General features: G+C 40.2%; 2 protein-coding genes across 3 annotated transcripts; both read right to left on the reverse strand.

Annotated features, from left to right (window-relative positions):
- Positions 1-1,879: 1,879 nt before the first annotated feature.
- Positions 1,880-2,823, reverse strand: LOC133926018 (auxin-induced protein 6B-like). Its single transcript, XM_062371749.1, has one exon. The coding sequence runs from the start codon at positions 2,572-2,574 to the stop codon at positions 2,170-2,172; it is 405 nt and encodes a 134-aa protein (XP_062227733.1). The 5' UTR covers positions 2,575-2,823; the 3' UTR covers positions 1,880-2,169.
- An 11,616-nt stretch (positions 2,824-14,439) lies between these two features.
- On the reverse strand, positions 14,440-23,764 carry LOC133927335 (protein SEMI-ROLLED LEAF 2-like). 2 transcript variants are annotated; one of them, XM_062373754.1, is made up of 20 exons: positions 23,320-23,764; positions 22,721-22,864; positions 22,531-22,605; positions 22,032-22,147; positions 21,734-21,848; positions 21,494-21,622; positions 20,615-20,662; positions 20,158-20,348; positions 19,872-20,068; positions 19,495-19,781; positions 19,154-19,303; positions 18,532-19,059; positions 18,256-18,405; positions 17,339-17,414; positions 17,038-17,165; positions 16,189-16,389; positions 15,968-16,102; positions 15,774-15,896; positions 15,097-15,315; positions 14,440-14,979 (listed from the first exon to the last, which is right to left on the reverse strand). In XM_062373754.1, exons 2-20 carry the CDS (start codon positions 22,853-22,855, stop codon positions 14,818-14,820), a joined length of 3,165 nt encoding a protein of 1,054 aa, XP_062229738.1. In that variant the 5' UTR covers positions 22,856-22,864; positions 23,320-23,764; the 3' UTR covers positions 14,440-14,817. The 2 variants fall into 2 exon arrangements, with proteins under 2 accessions (XP_062229738.1, XP_062229737.1); XM_062373753.1 differs by having other exon boundaries at positions 14,440-14,991.
- Positions 23,765-25,072: the final 1,308 nt, after the last annotated feature.

Here is a 25,072-nt window from a genome sequence, read left to right on the forward strand (position 1 = left end):
GTATGGAATATTTGGAAACAGAGAAATATCTTCATCTTTGAGCATAAACAGTCGAGCTTCGCTCTTTGGAAGAAGAATTTCAAGAAGGATATTTTGCTTCTAACTCATAGAATAAAGGAGGAAAATAGACATGTGATCCTTGACTGGATTCTTTCTCTTCCTTAAAGGAGTCTTCCTTACGTTCCTGGCTTTTTTCTGGCCTCTTTGTTTTGGGCATTCTTGATTTTGTTTAGTTTAGTTTGATTCCTCTTTTTTTCTTCTTTTTCTGTCTTCTTGTACAGTTCTCTTTCTCTTACATATATTAATTTACCTCAGCAGAGTCTCCCCTACTGTTTCTCCGGTCAAAAAAACGTATCATAGGATCCAGTGTATCTGTTCTGCTAGGACAACCAAGTAGGACCTGAAACTGAACCATGTTTCTGCATAGGATACTGAGGACACATCAGGTGAAAACTCTCTCTGAGGAAGTACAATGATTGGTCTATTCTGAGATGGTCGTGCTTACGTTGTCCTATCCTGCAGCAGTCTACCTGAATCTAGTGTTCCCCAATGCTGAAAAGTGAAAAGTACAATCAACCTTCAGGGACAAAAACAGTACTAGTATCATTGCTGTTCTTGCAAGTTAGTGGCGCAAAAATTCATATTTGAAATGTATCATGGTGACCTTCCGGACATTCCTCAATGGTACATTCCAGAATGAAGTAATGAACACTTCAGATCCAGACCAGAGACGCTATATGGTTGTTCGATTTATATAAACCAGCCTTCTTTTTTATTTTATTTTCAGCAAACAATTTACATTAACTAGTGATGTTCCAAATGCACAGTCCATATTCAGTTTTTGTGGAAGTATGGAACAGAGGTAATGAGTCCATCGCTTTGAATTGATGAATGTGAGTATGCAGACGCACTGCCCCATCACAGATCTCCAACCAGCAAAATAAATAAAGCTTGGAAGATGTAAAAAATATAAATCCCCCAAATCTTTCCTTTTCTCAGTTTCTGTAAGAACAACATGAACTATAATTCCTCCCCTGATAGAGGACTTCTCCTTATTTTGTTTAGCCTCCATCATTCCAAATTAAAAAAAAACAAAAATATCCTAAGGCATGTTTGGAATGTAGAAATTCTATTTGAATCTCATATGTACTTAAACTAGCAACCATGCACATGTTTTACACATGTGTAATCAATCCAAGATTTATCAATCTAAAGAAATAAAATAATATAGCATAACAAAAGAGATATTTGTATACATGAAATTCATAATACGATCATGTAATTACATAAGAGAAGAGAATGACGAGTAATTAGACAGGAAGGTGGAGATGACTGTATCGTCCAAAGCCACTGGATAGGAGGGTGGAGATGACCGCATCGTCCAGAGGTGGGCGTTTATAGCAATGTTGTGAGGATGATCAAAATGGTGACCGATTTGTGAGGGGATGAAAAAAATTCCCGCATAGTATATTGGTGTAAAGATAGCGTGACGGAGTTGACCTTCATGGTAGATGACGGTGGAGGTGACATGCGAGCGATGACACACCCTCTCTAGAAAGCCAACGCTGTATACGAAGTGCAGGAGGCGGCACACTATGTGTAGAAACCCATCATTGTAAGCGAAGTGTAGGAGGCAGCACACTCTCTAGAAAAACCCAACAATAAATGTATGGAAGAGAAATATTGAATGTTTAGACATTGAAGATAAATAATGCGATATCAAATATATTTTTAAAGTGTATGGAATGTAAATATTGGATGTCTAGATATAGAAGACAAATAATAGGAGATTAAATGTATTTTTTGAATACGGAATAAGTTCAACTTTACACAGTGACTATTTGATCAACTGGAATAGATATTAAAGATTGATTAGATCTGCTGCAACTGGTGTATTTTACAGGAGTATACATAAAATATTTCAATTCCCGCAGGAATTTTGTATATGCTCTGCTAATTTCCACAGTTACACGTAACCGACGGTGAATGAATCAACACACCATGCAAAGCATATAGCTATGCTATGCATGCATGTGGCTGCTTGCTTGCACTTTGTACATGAACTGCACCCGCCACTCATCTTCTCTTCTACCGCGTCAAGCAAATTGTAGAAGAAGAAATCTAAACTTCTCTACGCGCGACGCGATCAAAGGCTGCATGATTCTGCTGCTACAACCTGATGGCCTTCTTCCCCTTGCCGGCCGCGGCGCCGCCGCCGTCCTTGCGCTGGAGACGGCGCACGAGGTCCTCGAAGTCCTCCTCGGCGCAGGGCACGCGCAGGCCGCCGGCCTGCTCGAAGCCGAACTCGTCGGCGGCGCGCTCCATGAGGTCCCGGAACGCCGGCTCCCGGAGGTACCCCGTGGGCACGACGAACCGCCGGGACTCCTCCCCGACGTACACCGCGAAGTACCCTTTGGGCACGACGCCCTCCGCCGCCGCGGGCGGCTGCTCCAGCAGCGCCTCCCTGAGCCCCGCCTCCTCGTGCGCCGCGCCGCCGTTCTTCGCCTTCTTCCCGCCCTTCTTGGTCGGTGACGACGCGGACTTGGGAGACCGGAAGTAGCCCATCACCATCATCGTTGATGGCCGGCGGCAAGTGCGTTTCTCGACTTCCACTCTAGGACCACGCGCACCTCCGTGCGTTTCTCTATCGCCCGTGCAGCCGCGGCTGGAGGAGGGATCGGTTGGTGGCCGTGGCTTCTGTTCATGGGTTGGTGGCCGCCATGGCTGCTGCTCCCTCGCGAGCTCTTCTTGGGGTTGGTGGACCAACCACTGCTCAAAGCAGGACGTGGTCTCCTCGTTTTGTGTGGGATCGAGTTAGCTGGTTAGCTCGTATGTGATGAGGAGGTAGGGGAGCAAGGGAGTTGGTCTTTTATACTACTAGTGGTGAATCAGAAATGGAGATAAGCATGGTTTAGGCCTGGTTTGTTTTGACTATGATTATAGATTATAGCTCAAAAACAGAAGATAAAACAAATAGTTATAATATAAAAGTTGATTCTCACAGTCTATAAACCAAGTTATACTACAAAATTTCATAATTCATAATCTGATGAAAATGAGTTTTTACGAATTCTATAAACTGGACTGGATTTTCACACTCTAAAACTAAAATAAATAGACCTTTAATTTAGTTTGTCATAGCGTTTATCAAATGTTACGGGGTTTAGACGTTTATTAGTCCATCTTCAACCATTTTCTTAATTTTGTTCCCTTCTCGATTCTCTTTCCCGTTCTTATTTCTTTTATTTTCTCTCATTTCCAACAGCTTCCCTTCGAAGGGATTCGTGAAAGAAAAGAAGAGAGAATCCGTCCTGAAAAAAATGACCTTAAGAATCCCTTTATGATTGGAACTGTGAAAAAAAATCATTAGAGTACTGAAAAGAACGAAAATCCCTTCGTAAAGAGATTTTAATCCTTAACGAGAATCCTTTAGACATGATGGATACAGATGAACCACGTAGTAAAGCTCATCCACCTCTCTCTTGTTATTTTCTTCTTCTTCATTTTCTTCTACCTCATCTCATCTATAAAAATAAAATATTGAAAGATCACATGGGTTTTCAATGGCTACGAAGTAGTAGGGGTGAAGCCCTCCAGCCCCCCTTGATTCCACCCTGATAAGCGGCCAAATGGAGCGATGAGATCTCATTTCACTACGGCAATATATACTTTTATAAGTACGGTTCAATGGCACTAGTCACCTTGTAATCTTAAAATAACACTAATGGATGGATGGATGGATTAGCCATGGATTATTCTCTTGCACGCAATTGCTTTGCACCGCCCCATGCGGATACAAAAATACTCCGTGTGGAGGGAGGGAGGCGCGCTCCGCCGCGCCGCCATTCGGGGATTCGAAGCGACGCCTAGTGCTTCGCCCTGCCATGCTCCGATCGAAGCTGTGAATAATAGTGTCTCTGTTGCTTTTCTATCACCGAGTGTTACGAGGTCATGCTGTGGCTCTTTTGATGAATCGTACATTGAGGGAAAAAAAATTAAAAATCTATAGAAGAAAATTAAAATAGTCACCAACCAAGTAAGATTAATATTTGGGGATACGAGTATAAGTGGTCGATTTTAAAGGCGAGGACATGAAGGTTTAACACTATATTGATTTTATAAGTATATTTAATATATAAAAACTATACAATTAGATTTATATTTTGAAACTCTTAAATACTATATTAGTTGGTAGCTATAAACTATATATTTTATTAAAAAATTAAAATCTAACTTTGAAGATCGAGTTAAAATAAAATACGTATTGTATTTTCAAACGGAGGAAGTAAGATTTAAATATTTGGGATACCAGTTTAAGTGGTGATTTTAAAGGCGTGGACGCGCAGGACAAGAAGGTACGAAACTGGGGAGGACTAGAGTACGTACGGCCTAAGATTTGTTTGTTGGGCGGCCACTTTCAACCCATCTTAATCTCAGAGTATGAGTAGATTTTCTTCTCCCTTTCGTCACCGTCGTCAGAACGTACGTGGAACCCTTGTTAATCTCGGAGAAGGTCCGGCGTGGATCGCACGTTAATTCGCCGGTCAACCTGTCCTGCCAAAATGTTAAGCGCAACGTAACATCATCTGCACGCATCTTCCGGGCTCGCTTTAGAACACGCGAATTTTAAACTGACTTCACATGAACTTCACGGGGGTGAGGTTAAAAAACGTGTGGTCAAAGTTTTTAAACTTCGATCATTGATATGAGAAAACCTATATGGATTTGTCATATGATAATAAGTATAACTGGGTTTGGTGTGAAAAATAATTTCATTTTATAATAGTTTTTATTTTTTATTATCATTTTTATATAAAAAATAACGGTTAAAGTTACATCCCGAACACCTCGCCCATGTCCAAAATGGCGTGCATTTACAACGAGGTAATAAGTATTTTATGTGGAACCGTACAATTTGTGTGTGCACGTTGAATTGAGGTGAAATTGAAACGAAGCCTTCATTGACTTTGGAATATGGTAGGTTGGAACCTCAAGAAATAAAGATGACCCCGAAACGTGAGAAGATGAGTTGTTTTGCAATTCAGCATCAGTTTTGTACGTACGGTGTCTTCTACTGATGTGGTTGATGGTCATGGATGGAATTCAGACAGCCCAAGCATATCTCAATTTAGCTTTCACACTATTTTCATTTTCATTTTATTTTTTGTGTGGAAGGGGATGACGATGTTTAGTTGATTAGTTTCGTATGCATATTCCATTCGCGGCGTCAATTGTGAGGTTGGTCTCAACGCAATATATGGTGCTGCAATTATCTTGCGTCACTCACTCAAAATGAACCAGACAAGACCCGTGACTTCGCTAGGAAATGACAAGCGGAGATTGATGAGTTTTTCTTCGTCAGCGATTAGGTGAACTGGCACTCAATGATTGTTCAGTTCTTCCTTTTTTTGCTTCTCACTCTCTCTTGATAAGACTGCCATTTCGACTGCCCACCTATCATATCATTCCATCTCCAGCTGCAAAGCACCATGCTAATTATATTTCAGACTCTCCAATGACAAGATACAATGCTAATTAGCGTTCCTGATCCTGACATTGTTTTCGGAAGGAATATTATCCCATGACTTGGAATATTTCTTTTTTTTTTTCTAGAAGCCAGTCACGAGCTGTACACATCAGGCAGAGAAGGCCGGCACGTATTTTACGGAGAAGTGGCTTATTCCAGCAGCAAGCTGCATCATCTTTTAGCCCAAATCGTGGCTAGCGTTTCCTTTTGTTTCTTCACTCTATCAGGCCGGTCCTGAGATTTTAGGGCTAAAATACAAAATTAGATAATATACATAACTATATTTACCGAAATAGACAACATATCGTCGTATTTACAATTTTAGCATTCGTATTCGATACTTTATTTACCGAAAATTGACTTTCGATACATCGTACCTTAAAAATACTATATTCAACACACAGTGTACCGAATATAGCACTGTAACACCGTATTCGACATATGGTGTGTTAAAAATGGGCTAAAATGAACAGTGTCGCGCATGGTGTGTTAAAAATGCTAAAATGGGCTAAAATGAACAGTGTCGCGCATGAACAGTAACATTAGTGCGTTTGAATTTTGCTTTCCCTCTTCTTCAAAACGGTGGCCTTCTGTTACTTCAAAAATTTTAAAACTTTTTTTACATGTTCCATAATTCATGTGCAACCCATTTTAATTATATTCACCAAAAAAATCCTTTGTATATTTTAAACTAAAATTCTCCAAAAAAAGGCTACTTTTATAACTTGTAACAATTGTTAGTGTCTCAAATAAATTCCCAAAAATCTAGAAAAATTCACCAATATTCTTATTATGTGATGGACTAATTTCTAAAATTATTCCTAGCCCTAGGTTATATGATGAAAAAATGAGTTCCTTTGTAATGCATATAAATAGAGCATTACAAAGGAACTCACTTTTTCGTCATATAACCTAGGGCTAGGAATAATTTTAGAAATTATTCCATAACATAAGAAGAATATTAGTGAATTTTAATAGATTTTTGGAATTTATTTGAGACACTAACAATTGTTATAATTTATAAAAGTAGCCTTTTTTTGGAAATTTTAGTTTAAAATATACAAAGGATTTTTTGGTGAATATAATTAAAATGGGTTGCACATGAATTATGGAACATGTAAAAAAAGTTTTAAAATTTTTGAAGTAACAGAAGGCCACCGTTTTGAAGAAGAGGGAAAGCAAAATTCAAACGTACTAATGTTACTGTTCATGCGCGACACTATTTATGTAGCCTATTTTCAGCACACCGTCTACGGAATACGGTGCTACAGTATCATATTTGGCACATTATGTGTCGAATATGGCATTTTCGACGTACGATGTACCGAAAATCAATTTTCGGTAAATGAAGTACCGAATACGAATGCTAAAATTATAAATACGACGATATATTGTCTATTTCGGTAAATACAGTCGCGTATGTTGTCTAATTTTAGAATTTTACCGAGATTTTAGTAGTTTAAGGTGAAAATAAAAAGAGGCTAATTTAATTAAATTATCAAAAAAAATAATTAATATATATTATAAAGACAATATTTGGTGTATTAATAATTGTTTTTGATAAACACTTAAAGTATATAAAAAAATACTCACCTCAAATACTTTCTAGAGATCATCTTAATAACTTTTCTAACATTCGAAATGTGAAGTCATCGATGATGTTATCAACATCAATCTCATCTATCAATTTCTTCTCAATGCATAAAGTTGTCAAACCAATTAATCATTCTTTAGACATTTAATCTTGCCAAACAATTTCTTCTCTATTTCTACAAATGGCGAGTGTCGATCGCCAAGTCACCGAGTCACCGATTAGGACCCTTAAAGGTTACGCTGAGTCGCTAATATCGTTATGTCCGTCGTTGAATCCAATCACAATAAAACAAAGCATGCAAGATTGCATGAGAGGAGGGGATCTCATCGACTTCTCTATGCACGAGAGGATTGCTAATTTGGGTTGCTGCTAATCTGCTGCGAAAGAACCAAAGCAGCAAAGCTGCTTCTTTTGGACTGATCGAAGGCCATATCACATGCATGATCATATAACTACGTCTGCCAGTCGATTGAAATTTAGACTATTCTGTTTTGTTAGATCATAAATAATATACATATATACCTATATAGAAGAGCCCCCTGAATTTTGGAGGCCTATGATGGCCACCCTATTTGCCCTCTTCTAGGGCTGGCCTGAGTCTACCTCATAAAAAATTGCACCTTTCTAGTGATCAAAATCGTGTGGCACATGAGCTGCACATTCTGCAAGAGTATCACCTCACAGTGTAGCGACCCTATCAAGTTCCGATGAAATTTTTGGTACAAACAACGTCCTAGGTGTAAACATGCAAACAACAACCGTCAGTTATCCGATTTTACATCCAATGAAGTCGAACTGATCCCACCATCCCACTGCAGCATTTTCACACATAACCCCTGCGCAACTTGATCCCTATCCTCCCCCCCCCCCCCTGCAGCCGCACCCAAAATCGGTCCTCCCAGCTCACGGCCGCTCCCCCGCCACTGCCAGAGATGGTTGATCTGTTGGTGAGGTTTCAGGACCTTTGACCGCTTCTTGGGAAAGACAACGGATTTTGTGAGTGTTCTCTATTTTGTGCGTACTAACCGCTACGGACCCCGACCATCTGTGCGTTGTCAATGGAGGCACTAGTGCTGGTCAGGCGAAGCATAGCAAGCGCTCATAAGCCTTGGGGTGGTCGCTATGAGGCGCCTCATTTTTCCCAAACTCGGGTACGTTGTTGTTGACCACAACCATCTCCTCTTGCTTCTCGTCCAGCTCATTCTCATTGTTCCTCTTGCTAGACTTGCACCTGTTTAGCGCCCTAGATCTTGCTAAGGGTATATCACCACCACCTTTTGCCACCACCGCCAAAGAAGTCCAAGAATGGTAAGGACACAAGCACAAACCCAAGAAGGGTGGTCGCAAGCCGAAGCACCACCCTCCCCTCATCCCTTCACGCTGGTACGACCGCCTTGCTGTCCATCTCGGGCGACCGAGCACGTGGCCTTCTTGTGGCTTCCGCGGTGACGGAGGTAGCCAACAGGGGAGCCACGTTATTGCGGAGGAGGCCGACGATAGAGGCCTAGCAGGGAGTGGGGAATTATGGGTGCGACTACGGGCAAAGAAGGAGAGGAACCAGGTCACGATGAATTGAATTCATGCAGGGGGTTATTTGCGAAAATACCATGATGGGATCAATTCGGCTCGGTGGATACGGATCGGATGGCAGCCGGTCGTTGTTTGCACACAGAATGTTGTTTGCACCAACAATTTTGCCCCTCATTCCCTAAGACAATCTACCTTTTGATGCAGATTGTTTTAATATTTTTTCGCTTGCAAAAGTAAGCAAACATTTAGCAAGAAATCCAAAGTTATTGCAGTGCGTAGGCAGCCAAAAAAGCATTGCGCTTTGCTCAATATTTAATATCCATCTTCATGCATGTGAGTTTTGACGAGTCATATACTCGTACCAAAATCAAAGGGTAGTAGAAATTGAAGTAAAAAGGTGGAAAGTTGACCTTCGGGTGTCCGTACGTACGATTAGTGGAGACCAACCTAAACTAGTAAGAAAAAAAATTAGGCGAGCGAAAAAGATTGAAGCGGTCCAGGGCTTGTAGCAAGCTACACTAGGGCCTAGCAAGCTAGGCTAAAAAAAGTTATTAGTAATAGATGATAATCGATATTAGTAACGGGTCTTGTATCCGTTATTTTTATTGCGTCACTAATAATTAGTTATTAGTGATGGATCATAACCGTGACTCGTCACTAATATTCAGTTATTAGTGACGGGTCGTAACCATGATCCGTCACTATTGACTAAATATTAATAACATATTATAATTTTGATCTGTCACTAATGATCGATAAATATTTTTTTCTATTTTTTGACAAAAAAAGTTAAAAAATATTTTTTTCACTGAGTCATCCCAACGTAAGCCCATCTCATATGCTCACAAGCTACACTTTTTTCATATTATTTTCAAGTTTACATTCCATAAGAATCGAACCCGTGACCTCCTCCTCACGTATGTAGCCACCTTACCACCTATGCTATTACATAGTTATGATAAAAATCGGATACTTTATCTTTTTAACCTTCATTGTTGAAGGTTATTAGTGACGCGTTGTAACCATGACCCGTCACTAATAACTAATTTTACTAAATTTCGTCGGAGGTTATAATTTGATAGGTGATCCGGAGTGCATTCGGTAAAATGAACATAACTTTTGCATACAGATTTCGATTTTGACGTTTTTTGACTCTACAGATATAAAAAAAGTTACATCTATTTCTCCCCAATTTTGTCGGATCTCGAGAATTTTTTGAGGCCAAAAACGGCTTAGAAAATTGAGTTCTCGCCCCCGAAAGTTTCTACACCATTTTTAAAACGTGCGTTTGTGTCCATAACCGTCACGCCTTACATCAAACTTGAGCAGAAATGTACTATAGTTCCTATTCTTATGCTGCTGAGATGAGAAAAAATATAAAATAAATAAAATAAAAATAAAAAATATTTGCAAATACCGTCATTAGTGTCTGGAGTTGGTCATTAGCAACGGATTGCAAGTTGACCCGTCACTAATGACTGGTATAGAATGACCCGTCACTAATGAGTGTCGTAACCGTGATCCATCACTAATGACTGGGCTAGGACGATCCATCACTGATGACTTTATCATTAATAACGGGTCACAACTTGACCCTGTGACCCGTCACTATTAACTAGGTCATCAGTGACAGATCGTCGTAGGCCAGTCATTAGTGATGGATCAAGTTATATCATCAGTGACAGGATCGTCTTAGGCCAGTCATTAGTGACGGGTTATACTAATAGAACATTAGTGACGTGTGTTGAACAACCGTCACTAATATGATATCTCTTTTACTGTTTTTTTTTTACGGAGGATCATTTCCTAAGACAATCTACCTTTTGATGCAGATTTTTTTAATCTTTTTTTGCTTGCAAAAGTAAGCAAACATTTAGCAAGAAATCCAAAGTTATTGCACTGCGTAGGCAGCCAAAAAAGCATTGCGCTTTGCTCAATATTTAATATCCATCTGCATGCATGTGAGTTTTGACGAGTCATATGCTCGTACCAAAATCAAAGGGCAGTAGAAATTGAAGCTAAAAAGTGGAAAGTTGACCTTCCGGTGTCCGTACGTACGATTAGTGGAGACCAACCTAAACTAGTAACAAAAAATTAGGCGAGCGAAAAAGATTGAAGCGGTCCACGGCTTCTTAGTGAGCTACTATCTTGATTCTTAAATAGACATGTCTTAAAATATATATAGTTAAATTTTAAAAAATTTGACTATTAATATACACAAAATTATTAGGATTTAATATATAAAAATGATATTAGTAAATTTGTTATGAAAAATAGTTTAATATCATCTATTTTTTATTAGTTTTTACCAAGAGTTAATTGTAAGTAATAATTAAATATGCTTATTGAAGATCATGTCGATGTTTTAAACGACAAGTAAAAAAATTATAAATAATACAATAATGATTCGATTATGCTTGACTGCTTCATGAGGTCACCAAGGGGCACCAGGCAGGTGCATGCATGGTGCTGAGAATGAGAGAATATTACTTGCTCTATCATAAATACTTATCGTTTTAAAAATTGTTCGATTAAATTTTAAAACTTTAACTAATAATAGTTTTTAAAATAATTATTTTAGAAACTTAAAAATCATATGTATAAATTTATCTTAAAAATACTTACATAATATTATAAATTTAATGAATTATAAATATATTTTAATAAAAAATAACTAGAAAGGAGGGTGCGGGGTTGCCGCGCTTGGATGCCGGCTGATGACCTACATAGACAGAACATTGGAAGCTATTGGAGATGCGATGTATAATTATGTTTAATTCCCTTACCTACTGTAACAATGTAAAGTATACCCAGTTCTTGGGCTCCTGCGTCTGTATACATAAAGTCGGTCCATAGAGGTAACCAGTCTGAATTCGGAAGCTGTTTGAAGTAAGATTCTAAAGTTGTCTTTGGAAACTTAATAAAAAAAAATTGGTGTCATTAAACACGTTCAGTCTTCTGTTCTGGTATAATAATGTTCATTAGATGATGCTGGATCTGTTTTTTTCGTTGAAATGAACTTGAGGGTATTGGTAGGTACCTTCTATTTAGCACTAATGTGTAAAATGATTGGTATTCAATGTTAAGCGCTGAAAGCACGGTAGGCAAAAATTGACTTCTCTCTATTCAGTTGCACGTTGAAAGATGCAAGGAAATAATAAAAACGTAAAACTTACCATATACATTTCCAATATGGCTTTGGATCTTCAATCTAGGATTTACAGCAATGCAAAGAATCATATGTGCCCAATCGAAGAAGAATAGAAGAATAACCTTGTAGGGAGATGGATGATGATGCTGGCTCTCGCTCTTGGCTTGTAGCTAGTTATTACCAGCACGAGGGATGTTTTAGGAGTAAGAACCGGAGAAAGATAAACATGAATGATAGGGTTTATGTTACAGTAGGTGAAACGACACGGTTATATTATAGGCAGGTGTACCGAGGTTGGAAATTATGCAAGGAGTTAGTATCATCAATTGATCGAGTTCGTTATTGCAACAGGAAAGTTGGTCATTACAAGTCATCATTTGAAGATGTCATGGTAATTATATTTTTGTGTTGAAAAAGAAATTAATTGATGTTATTTTCTTATTTTGTTCTTTTTTTGATTTATTGTATTGCAGGTTAGAAAGGCTGAAATGGAATCGAGCCGTGGAGCTTTTTGAGGAATTCAATTTAATGATGTAGTTGTTGACAATAGCGAAATGAAAACATGGAGAAGCAGTTGCATGCACTGGTGCAGCACTAGCGTTGCCTTTTGCCTCTACTCTTAGTTGGTTGGGTTATGTAACTATGGATGTTTGTATGCTCATGAGAAACAACAGAAATCTCCTTTATAGTACTCTTCAACAGGAGACTATTCTTCCACTAACACTAGTTCTCCGGTAAGCACTTTCCAACTTACAAAAACTTTTTCCACAGAAGACAAATTTAGGGCTATAACTAAGAGCACAAAGATTGTTAGCCCTGGTATGATTTGCCATGTTTCTAACCATGTGCAATAGTCAATAGTTGTAACAATAATCTAACATGTTGTTAGTCATTTCTTTCAATGACAGTATATTGTTGTAATGACCTGTTGTACTGCGTTGAGGGCATTGAGTATGCAATGCTTCTTTTACCATGATTGTAATATTATTTTTCTAGCATTTTATTTTTCATGTAAATGCTGATGGCGCAGCGAGGGTTAAGGATCATGAACCTAAGGAAACAAACCAAAGGGAATAAAGGTGAACAAAAGGAAGGGTACATTAGATTGCAGTGTTGGAGCTATGTACCTGTAGATTGAAGGATGTGAAAACAAGAGCAACTATTATAAAATCTTATCACATGTTTATAGTACAACATGCAGAAAACTTTTCTTCAGAGGAATGAACCCACAGCCAAGGAAGTATACATTGTAGCAGGCAACCTTGGTGTTTACCGGTGGATAGGCAAGCATGTACATGTATTAGTGAATTAAAGCATGTTTTGCTTTTTTTTTCAGATGTGTTTCAAAGTCAATAACCATAAATCCCTAATTTTCACATCTTGCAAAGCATGTTTGGGTGTGCAGAGCAACCTTGGTGCATTACTTTGGAGAATCCTTATTTTGAATCAAAATGTTCCATACTTGAAGATCCGGAGGATTTAAAGTGCCAAAAATTTGAGTGTGGAAATAATAATGATCAGTTAGGCCTACAGAGGTCTAACGCATTGTCATCACTCAATCTTCAGCGGGTAGGATAGATCGTACCAAGAGCAGAGGGGAATAGAAGAAGAAGAAGAAGAAGAAGAGGCAACAGTTGTGTGTAGATTTTTTTGCACAGGGAGGCAGGGAGATGACGAACGAATCAACGCAACAACATCACCGACTAACGGATACTTTGTTTTATCAAATCCAAGCAACCCTTTGCATCTTGATTCTACAAATGGATCACATAGGGGATGAACGTGCACATGCCTCAGGTGGATTCGTGATTTGGGGAACCAGCTGGATTCCTGATTTGGGAATGGGGAAGTAGATGAGATCGCTCGGAGTCAGATGGTTTTGTGACTTAGGGATAGGGAAGCGGGTGGAGTTCAGTTGGATTCAGTTGGAGAATGCAGATGGAATGGGGTGGATTTGCGGATTGGGGAATGGGAAAGCCGGTAGAGATCAGATGGATTTATACGGGAAATGAGTTCATTCGGGTGTCTTGGGATTCCCGTGGAATCGCCTAGCTATATGGGGCAAGTGCCCACGATGACTCATGTATTCTCCGGTCTTCTAGAACACACGCGTGAGGCGTATGGACGCGGGAGCCCGTCGACAGCAGGACCAAGCATGTGGCCGAGTGATCACCATCCGACGGTACTCATATTTATGCCGACGTGAGATAACCTCGGATGAGTTATCTCACACAAAATAGAGTATAAAGATGATCAAAACTATACATTAAAGACTGTGCCTTATCTAAGATCTAAGACATGTATTTATGGTTGAAGCGAGTATGAATCCATAGACCAACTGTCAACTGATAATGTGAACAAGACAGGAGAAAATAAACTGACATGCAAGCTTGCAATCACTTCTTGCTTGATGTCTCATCGTACAAGACTTTGCATATATACCAAAGCTTGGGTCAGCAATAAGAATGTAATCACAAGTCACGTTCGAGCTACACGATTCTTCAAGGACATGATGAGCATTTGGTTGGGTGTCAGGTCACATTCAGATGACTGACTGGTTTAGAGAACGTCTGCGATATCATCAGGTTGGTCAAAGAGAGATAAAGATGCCACCCATGTATGAACACGATGGCACTCCTGATCACAGAATTACTGTGCCGTACAATGATTTGAATATTTGATCCGCGTCGCCTTGCGAAGAGGAGACTTTTTAGGCACATTACACACATCATTTTTCTTTATGTATTTGGCAACATGTTACATGTACAGTTTGTTATAGAAGCACTGCTCCCCCCAGTCCCTCTACACGTTGCATTGGCAAAAACAACGGCACAAGAAGAACAAACCTATACAGCTATACATAAAGAATGGATGGAATGGGTGCTGAATCCGGTTGAGCTAGCCTCTAAGACCACATACACGGCCATACCTTTTTCTTTCGCAAAACTGGAAAGTTGCCACACCTGTGGGGCTATCTTGAGATCATCATCCATGTGAATGACAGTGCTCTGAACCTCAACAGCCAGCAGCCCTGAGGAAGTTGTCGTATGGGCTCGATGCTGGTAGCTTCAGGAACTGCTGCTGGAAGTCATGACCCGGCTGCAGGTTGTCGCCGTTTGGCCCATTCATGTGCTGAGGATAGCCCTGCAAGTTACCATCCGCGAATGGATTCGTGTTCTGCACCCCAGCCTGCTCAGAATTAGATTCATTGATGTCAATGCCATGCTAAGCATAATGTTCTTTCACAAATGAATTGAGGGTAAAGAATGGTCTTGAGAATGGAAGGTACTCTACCTGAGGCAAATGCGGGTCTTGGAAAAGAACCAGTTCCATCTGGTTGGGCGGATTGCTTGGCGGAGCAGCCGCATGCACGTTTTGCTGGAAGCTCATGAAGGCAGACATTTTCTGCTGTTTCCCGATAGTGAGGGCTTCGCAGTGGCTAGTCATGTCCTTGAAGGGCATGTCTACTGACACTGGAATTATTCCTGTCTGAGCTGCTGGGTCCGTGACAACCTGAAACACAAGGGGGAAATATATAAGCTTAAGAAGTCACCATGCCACAACTTAAAGCATGCTTTACACTATTCAAGCGATTGGTGCTCCTTAATCCAGCAGGCAAAAGAAAAACGAATTTATGTAATATGCTTCCCAGTGAAACAAAACATGATACTTATCCTATATTCTTTCCCAGTGAAACAAAACATGATACTTACCCTAATGTTCATAATTTTAAACCTAGCAACTCTCTCACTCTGCAGCCAACATGATACCTGAATACCTGCTGAAACCTAGGCTTTGCTTTTGACCAGATATGCCACTAGAAGGCAGACTATCAAAACAATAAAGTACCTCATGCTGCCAGAACAACTTGTAACTTGACTCATGCGAGGTCATCTCAACATGACAGTACCCCAAGGACAAATAAAATAAGAAAACAGAAAGAAGGATGGATTTATGGATGAATACCATACCGTTTCAAGAAGCTGATCAATGCTCAGAAGATCTGATACAGGTACAGAAGATGCACAAGCTTCTGTGCTTTCTGAAGCTTCCCCGAAATGATCATGGTCATTGCCCAGGTCAATCAGCATAGCCTGTTGAAAACAAATACATGTTCATGGAAAGTAGTAGATGAATATACATGTCACGTGTCAGATGTATATACCTCTTGATGGTGGGCAGTCTCATGAGACTCTGACGACGTCTCAACATGTGCTTCGAAAAACTGCGTGCTCATTGGACACATGTCATCAGGAGAGAATTCGCTTAGCAATTGGCTTCTCACATTATGCAACTCCGCCTGCAGAAATAGGAAGGTCTTCAGCAGCTGCATGGAACTCGGTTCAAAAATTGAATATAAAAGACAATTGAGAAGGTGATCATTACATCCAACAAATCTGTAATGCTGTTCATGATTGTGGAGACTATGCATTCTCGCGATTGACTTTCTGATAGTTCTATTTCTGAAAGGGACTTCAGTGCATTAGCATTGTCCTCTGGTGATCCATATATTTTTGATGGATCATCTGAGGAATCTTTAACAGCCTGAAGTCTGCTCTCATCCACCAAATGAAGGAACGGATCAGCCTGATTGAAGTAGCAAAGAAATGTTAATTGTAAGGTTAACACGACACATGAAGAGTGCATAGGAGTCAAGATGCAACAAAAGTGCTTCCAATACTGATACCACGAATAACTTTAATTTTTAATCTCCACAACAAATAGGAGATGCAATTGAACTCTAATTTGGTATATGAATAAAATAAATTCGGGTAACCATTCTGATGCATAGCTGCCAAGCCTATGCATGATGGTCAATAGGTAAAACCATAGGACGTTGAAGGATAGCAAGGGACCATAAGATGGAAGGATAGAGTGATCTTCATGAGTACATATTTGGTATACTTTCACTACTGAGTATTCACTACTGTGGTAAACAAACTTTCAAGGAAAGGCTAACATAGACAGCTCATGATGTACAGACTGATATTAGGGTAAATACAAGAAATACTGGAAAACAACAAGATTAAACCAATGCAGCATGACAAGTTTGATTACTTAAATAGTGATGTAGATCCACCAGCCAGCTTGATACTATGTGTTGTTAACACTTCCCAACTATATTCTATGCCTTGCTTTCGTACAATCTCGTCTTCTTTAGAGAGTTACATTACCATAACCTAAAGAAATATAGCAGAGTAAAGCAAGTGTCTGAAATTTTTTTATCTTACATACCGCTCGGTCATTAAGCATTTGTCTACAGATTGGAACAAGAGGGAACACATTGTAAGCTCTTGAAGAGAAAATAATCATGGCTGTGGACAGAGTAAACAAGGACCGGCGCCGAGACGGTGGTAACGAATCTACAAGGTTAACAAAGAGAAAAAAGGAACGGTTACAAAGGAATCAAAGACCAATTCAAGTATAAGTAATTGCTATGTCGTCATGCACAACATCAAGACCAATTTTCGTTAGTGAGAACACTGAATTTCTATTCATCGAAAATGCCGATTCAAAGGAAATTTGACTGTATCACCTGCTTCAGTGAGCGAATAGCTCCTCAAAGAAAATGCAACCTGAAAACTCTGAGTAAGAGCCTCAAAAGTTGATGCCTGGAAGAGGAAGAAGGGAGAAAACATCAGCAAAGAGGACATAATGATTGACATACTCTCTCTCCCTAAGGCACTCCATTATGCTTTTATTGAGTTAAAAAGGCATAAGGTGCTGATTCATTAGAAGAAACAAGGTAAGGACTTCAGCTAAAAACTGTTTGGGAATGAGGGGAGGAATATATTACATCGGAAAAGAGAGAGAAGTAACAGAAAGATAAATTTAGACATCATGTAACATATAGAGTAATAGAACTTCGTGCGATGTAATGTGATTTCTCAAACATGATATTAGTTTCATCGAATTCTAATGAGCTCTATACAAAATATTTTGCATTCTTAGTTAAGATCATGATTGGTTGGTTCACAGCGTTGTCTAAACCAGTTCCTACAAGCATTTGTTCAGGGCCACTTAGCAGTTAGCACTAGTCGACAAGAACCAACAGGTCTATTAAATTTGTGAAGACATCTAACTTAAAAAAGGTTTTATCTCAAGTGTGTAATGCATATTCGTCAACTGATCTTTATCAGCATTTAGAGAAAGACAAGCATATAGTGTATTGTCGATTTTAGGAGTGTTGCATGGAAAAGCATCTAATTAATTTGTAAAAAATTGGAGGAATCAGAATTCAGAAACCATTTATAAAATGCTTTGTGTTCCCTTTCCCCAAAACATTACCAGATCCAAACAGAACTTGAAATCCTGCAAATAAACCCCATCACCTTTAAATGTTGATCTTGGAAACAATTGAATAATTATGAGGTTTTCTCTTACAAGCAGGTATTCATACAGGGAAAAGAACAGGAACAAAGATGGCAAATGGAATTTATTAAGTAGGATTACCTTGGATCCAGAAAACAACAGAAGCAAACTGTAAGTATGAGCAATGGCTTCATAGTTTGCAGGAGTATTTTCAGGAGATGTCGCTTGAGCCCAAATGGATGTCAACAAAAGTGTGATCTGACGACCGCTCAGTTTCACCAACACTGATTCCTGAATGCATTCAACATAGTGCATAAATAGTTACTCATGGTAAGAAATATTTTGGCCAAATATAACTAATTTTTACTTGATACATCCTGAGATAAAGAAGGAACATGTTAGAATTGATTGAAGTACCGTTTCCTCATCTGACTTGCTTGTGGAACTTTGGTCTTCCTTTAAAGACATAGAAGGTGCTCTCAAAGACATCGAAGGAGCTCTCAGAGATATTGAGGGAGCTCTGATAGATACCGAAGGAGCTCTCATGGCCATTGAAGCGCCTCTTTTCATGGAAAAGTTAGGAACTTTCATACTACGGCGGCGGCTTTGAGACACAGGCAGGTTTTGACGCTTGGGATTTCTGGTCTCTTCATCAATGCTATGCAAACTATTGTCCTTGCTTTCTCCTTGTGAATTGTCAGAGTACTTGTCCTTTCTCAACTTGTCAAAGATAGCAGCTGAAGATGAAAATACAGAGACAGCCCTAGAGAGTGTCCTCTGCATGTCATGTTTCTTAGGATGGCCAGAGGGACTGGCTTGAATCAAGGGGGAAACAGAAGAGGGCACTAAGACTATAGCAAATATGCGGTGTGCAGCAACACGAGCTTCATGATCAGGGTGTATCATTGTTAACAGCAACTGATGAAACAGAGCTTCAGGAAACACCTGACATCAAATATAGAAGATAAGTTCCAAAGCAGAAGAAACTACTATTGTCTAGCATTAATTTAAGCATTTCCATTCGTTTGTTCCAATATACCTTATTCTGATATTGAAAATTTGGTACAGAAGCAATTATTTGAGCTGTACGATAAACAGCAGCTGCAGTTGATCTAGCTACAACAGGAGTGCTCGCAATATTTTCTAGCATCACAGCCATCATGTCAAGAACTGGCCCAGCATCAGATACCTGATCGACAAAACAGTCTTGATTAGCCTTCTATGCATTGTGTAGAGATCTTAATTTGAAACTAATCATTGTATTATAGAGACCAGACTGCCAAGGGGCATGAGTTACAATTTCACATTTACGGAAGTGGTATGCTGATATTGTAACAAGAAGGAAGTATAAGTTCAGTCGGAGAAAACAAGTAAAAACACCTTCTTTGACAGCTGCACTAGGCATTCATCTATGGCCTTCCGGAATTTTTCGTTCCATTTTACTAACTCCAGATCTTTGCTGCCAAGAGTAATATGGAATGTCCTTTTCAAATGCCTGACAAGATCACTTATGGCACCTATAGTTGCTGCTGAAGCCAGAGCACTGGATTGTTCTGCAAGGGTAGCTGCCACCTCCACAATGCTAAGCTGCATGTCTGGCTGCTTCAACATGACCTTGTTCTCGATATGCTTAATCAGTAGTGATAGCATTAAGTGCATGTTTTGGCCTGTAGAAATCATTTAAACAACATAAATAACCATGGTGCATGTATACAATATACTTAGTCTCAGCCTCTTCTACAATGCAAAAGGAGCACCTGAGCTTTCCACTAAAAATTGCATGTCCAACAAGACACACAGAGCAAGTCCATTTTGGGATGACCATGAGCTATTGTTACCAAAGTACCGAAACAAAGACTCCAAGATGCGGCGGAACGTCGTTGCCTCCCTAGAAAGCTTGGCCATATTGTGCACAGAGACTCTGGACCAAAACTTAGGATCCTTAGCATCTTCCCTGCAGCACAGGAGTATGTTTAGGAACCCTATTGTATAAGAAGAAATGACAAAGTCAATCAACAAAGAGTGAAAAGAAGATTATATTACAGAGGCAGGTTAACTCCTCCCTTAGCATTAACTATTCTCTCCCAAGAGGGGGCCGTAGAGATGACAAAGGGGGAAGCATGATGCCCTGTGTTTTGGACTTCTTGCGCCGATTGGTTGTGTGCATCATTGGTACGTTGATCATCATTTGGCTTCTTCTGAGGTTTGTAGTTTTCCAGTACAACTTGAACAACCTAGAAATACAATAGAGAAACAAGAGTTATGATGAAACATTTGGGACTACAATCGGCTCGCAAAGGTATTAACAATCCGATACTAAACAAAAACGAATATCAGCAAAGGTTATTCACAATCTGATACTAACCAAAATGAATATCAGCAAGGAACCTTCCATGCATTACCAAATAATATTTCTTCTATAGATGCACTCTCAAGATTGTCATGTACATAGTAAACAGGAACGTAAGGCAAGAAATAAAGTCGCTCAGATATTACTTACATTATCAAACTCTGACGAGATGTGAGAAAGCTCTCCCATGAACCAGATCTGCTCAACATAAGAAACCACACGATATTATGACTGCTAAAAAGATTATTTGAAAATTTAAGATGTTTAGAGTGGTTATGGCATATTAGTAGATGGAAATATAATAAGAGAATGAGAAATCGGTAATCTTTCAGAAGATGCCATTTACATAATTCATTTGAATCATATCTCCTTTACAATGGAGCACAGATTGAAGAAATATTCAAAAATATATTGAATGCTAATGAGTAAAGAGCTACTCCCTCCTGTCACAAATACATATCGTTTTGGACATACAAGCAGTCAGCCTGTTGATGCTTTGACTATCAATATATTTTTAAAATATTTATATTGGATATCTGAAAATCACATGGATGGGTTTTCTTGAAAAGTTTTTCACAATATTATAATTTTATTAGTTTTTATAAATATATTGCAATGCATATTAGTAATCAAAGATGCATTTTGAAGATTCTGCCTGTGTCCAAAACAACAAGAAATAGTAACCGGAGGGAGTATATATTTGCAGTGGGCATACTTAGTCCTACAAATAAAAATGCTGAAAAAATCTGGATCTATCAAGAAATAGTAATTGGAAATTACGTTATTAGAAAAATATGAAGTTAGTCACTAGTACTTGTTGCATATGAGCTTCCTTGATCACATGATAAGAAATGTATTAAACTATGGATTTAAATTATTATGTTTGAAGTGTGATTCGAACATCCTGTTGGCAATGTAAAGGTCTTCTTACACTTTTGAGTTTTGAACTTCCTTTCATTTATTCAGAACCTTTGGCAACCAATGTTAAGATACGATGACTATTTGATATGGCCTGATGACAGAACTTACCATAGCTGAAAGGGCTTGCAGGGCTGCAGCACGGAGGGCATTTGCCCTCTCATCCTCTCCTACTTCTTGAGCTATTTCACATAGTCTTGGGACCAGCCCTTCCAAATTGAACTGATATGTACCATCAACCTGGAATATACAGAAATATGATCTCCAACCGCAAGATATGTCATCATATATTTAAATCGAATCCTGCTGGTGAAGAATGGCATCCGCTGAATATATGACCAATGGAAATACCTGATTGACAACAAAATCAAACAAGGTTTCACATCCTATGATGCGCATGTCATCCTGCCTCTTTTGGTCTAAAAGAGTGTGTACAATGCTTAATAAGCTACTTGCGAACAGTGGCCTGCATTAACATTTATATTGTTAACCAGCAAAAAATATTAATAAAGGGTAAGAAGTATATCCATTGCAAACCAGATGACAGTATAACATCGGATTACTGACATTAGAGTGGTACTAACTTAACACATAACTTTGTGGCATCCAGTGACATGCGAGAAAGAGAAACTTCAAAAAGAAGACTCACATCTGTTCTTTACAAGAAACCAACAGTCTGCGGTATATTAACATCACCACTTTCGCAAAGCCATACTGCTCAGTCCTTAACTCCTTGTAAATCCGTTGCTCCAAAGCAACTGTGATCTGTCAAATATCAATGTGCAAAAGAACGCTTGTTAACTGAGAATCTGAATTTGTTTAAACAGATTGAGATGCATTCATGTCTGGCATTATAATGAACAAGGATTAGTCTGAAACAATAGCCCCACGGAGAAAAGGGAACTATACTCGAAACATTAAGCTAGAATAATATCCCATGAGGCACCTCCAGTTTTCAGACAAGTTACAATGATTGATTGCATTTATAATTTGTATTACAGTAGCTGCAGAACTGGTACATGGTATTCTGTAGAATCGTTTGGCAGCAAGAATAACTTGATCAAAAGGTCCCAGCCCCTAGTATTGCATGAATATAATGACAGCTTTTGTCAAACAATTATGTTCCAATGAGGATGCAAGGAGCGAACCTTTGGCACTCGAAGAGGGTTTCTCGAAGCATACTCGCACAACTTCCCAATCCTTCTCTCGTTAGGCTCTTCATCCTATAGCACAAAAAGAAGTTCCCAATTGGTCGATAGCTCCGCAACAGCAGCCAAGGCAGGGCAGCAAGGAGGTAAGCATTCCGCAGAAGGAAAAGAGATGCAGCAATGTCCCAACCTGTGTTTTGGGGAAGATTTCAGCAAGGATCTTCTTGTACCGCTTAACGGGCTGCCTGGACCGCGCCCTCAGCGCGGGGCAGAAATAGCACAGGCTCCCGCACGCTGGCAGGACCTTCCGTGATATCACACCCATCCTCTACTACTGCATAAATAATTGACAACGCACATGTTAGTGCCATTGCGATGTCATCCACCCATGAGAAACAACTCATGATCTAGATTCCAACAATTGAGATGATGATGCATTGACCTCGAAACAAAAACAAGACAAGTGATTAAAGTTTGAAGGGATATCGATCGAACTCTGTCAAAAATGAACCAGCAACCGATCAATCAAGACAATGGATTCAGCGTTTAAGGCAAAGACGTGGCCAATTTTTTCTCCAAACCAACCAAATCATGCTATATTTTGCTCAAAACCGCCTTGACCCAACGCACCATCTAGAAATGCCATTTCCGATACGAAGTGAAACCAAAATTGAGGCGCAACGCGACCCGATCACCCGCAAACCCCAGCGATTCCCGATCATTAGCGCACACAGACACAACCAGAATTCACACGGTGGATGAAGCATGGGATGAGGACGAGGTCGTTACATTACTACGAGGGGCCGGCCGGCCGGCGAGTGGGTCGGTCGGATCGAGCTGGCGCGGCAACTGGGCCGGACGGGACCGGTTCGGGGCAATGCGGGACGCCTGCGGTGGCCCCGGTGGTGGCCGTCCTCCGCCTCCTTCCTGCCGCCTCCGAGCGGGAGAGACGCGACGCTGGGGACGCGGGGAAAGGGAGGGAGGGAGAGAGGCACGCACGCGCGCACGCCCCACGGTTATTCGCGACGCGGCTTTGCCCTCGGTGGCGCAGTGACAGGCGGGTGGTGGGGGCCCGGGTTGGGTGGGTGGTTGCGATGGGGGAGGGGAGGGGTGGTGGCGTCCCGCCGTTCGTGCGTGCGGCCTGGCCGGGACTCCAGGACCGGCGCGACCTCCGCCATCCTCCTCGGCGGTACGCGGCGTCATGCTCTCCATATTTAGGTAGCATCTGCGTGCGTGCTCCCAGCTGCCGCAAGCAAATAAATTATACGCAACAGGCTATAAATGCATCCTGAGCAACTGACAGTTCCTTGTTTTTAACGTAAATCTAAGATTCACTCAATAATAATCATATATGTTAAGTAATATATATAATAATTTTTTATTTAAATAAAATCTATCGTTTTGATATTCGTATTAAGAGACATCTCGTGATGTTGAGATGCATATACTTGAAGTCGTTTGATCGAAGAACCACACGCTTCGCATCGAATGGATCTGGGACCTCGACCCTGGATGGCAAATAAAATACTGATGGGGTAGACGGTAAATGAAATACCGACCACCATGTTGAACTGCAAGCTCGTTGGCTCCTCGTCGGCGCACTATCCAGGTCCACCGTCAAGATCAGCGTCGCCAGTGCCAAAAACTGTCACGTAGAAGTTCTGCGTGCTCACCGGCGAGCTGTGCCCCCATCTGAGGAGGTCTTCTCGATCGATGTCGTCGTCAGATGCATGTGGTGCCATGCCGCGTCCACCTCCTTATGACTCTGTCCGGCACCAGCACAGCAAACACGCCTTCTTCAGCAACCATCAACATCCATAAACGTGCAGTGTAAGGCCGCCTTTGTGTCGATGACGACTGTCACACCCAATTTCAAAAGAACAAACCAGATGCACTCCACATATATGTCAGAATCAAGTTTCATATATGCGGTGACTTCATAAGTGATAACATAACAGTGTCATTACATAGCGATAAGATTCATTAAAAAAGACCCGTAGGTCTTAAAGAAAATACTAAGATAACTTATCAGCGGTAGCAGGTCTTTCATCCATCCACAGGCGTTGTCCGGGGGAGCGTCAGCCTAGAACATGGTCTTCAGGTCGAAAACTTCCTTCGCCTAAAACTCAGCATCCATCATCCGGAACATTCTCGAAGTCTTCACCTTCTGAGTAGCATCAAGAGGTTGAGAGAAGGCAAGCGTTAGTACATGGAGTACTCAATAAATGTGGAAAATATGACATGAAGGCTTAAGACAAGAAAGGCTCAACTCAGATTAACTGCATCTGTGATATCCTAATCTAGGATTCAAAAAGGACTTAGTAATTCTATTTACTATGTGTGATAGCATCAACATTAAAGGAACAACTTATCGGATTCCATTCAAATACCAGACTCACCAGGTATCCCATATCCGACTACTAACTCACCAGGTATCCCATATCCGGCTACTAACTCATCGGGGTACTACCACCCGACTACCCAAAATCAACCATCCAAGATCCTCACTAATCATAAAGAAGTCCAAGCCCGCTCCTGACCG

This window comes from Phragmites australis, chromosome 8 (genome assembly GCF_958298935.1).
Source record: "Phragmites australis chromosome 8, lpPhrAust1.1, whole genome shotgun sequence".
Taxonomy (NCBI): domain Eukaryota; kingdom Viridiplantae; phylum Streptophyta; class Magnoliopsida; order Poales; family Poaceae; genus Phragmites; species Phragmites australis.

What these genes read in the sequence shown, in the direction of transcription:
- LOC133927335 (XM_062373753.1), bottom strand. Translation starts at nt 22,855, where the DNA reads ATGGGTGTGATATCACGGAAGGTCCTGCCAGCGTGCGGGAGCCTGTGC. An exon ending in TAGTGCAGCTGTCAAAGAAG is followed by an intron (nt 19,304 to 19,494) that starts GTGTTTTTACTT and finishes TTTGTCGATCAG; the next exon opens with GTATCTGATGCTGGGCCAGT. An exon ending in GCATTACAGATTTGTTGGAT is followed by an intron (nt 16,103 to 16,188) that starts GTAATGATCACC and finishes CTATTTCTGCAG; the next exon opens with GCGGAGTTGCATAATGTGAG.
- LOC133926018 (XM_062371749.1), bottom strand. Translation starts at nt 2,574, where the DNA reads ATGATGGTGATGGGCTACTTCCGGTCTCCCAAGTCCGCGTCGTCACCG.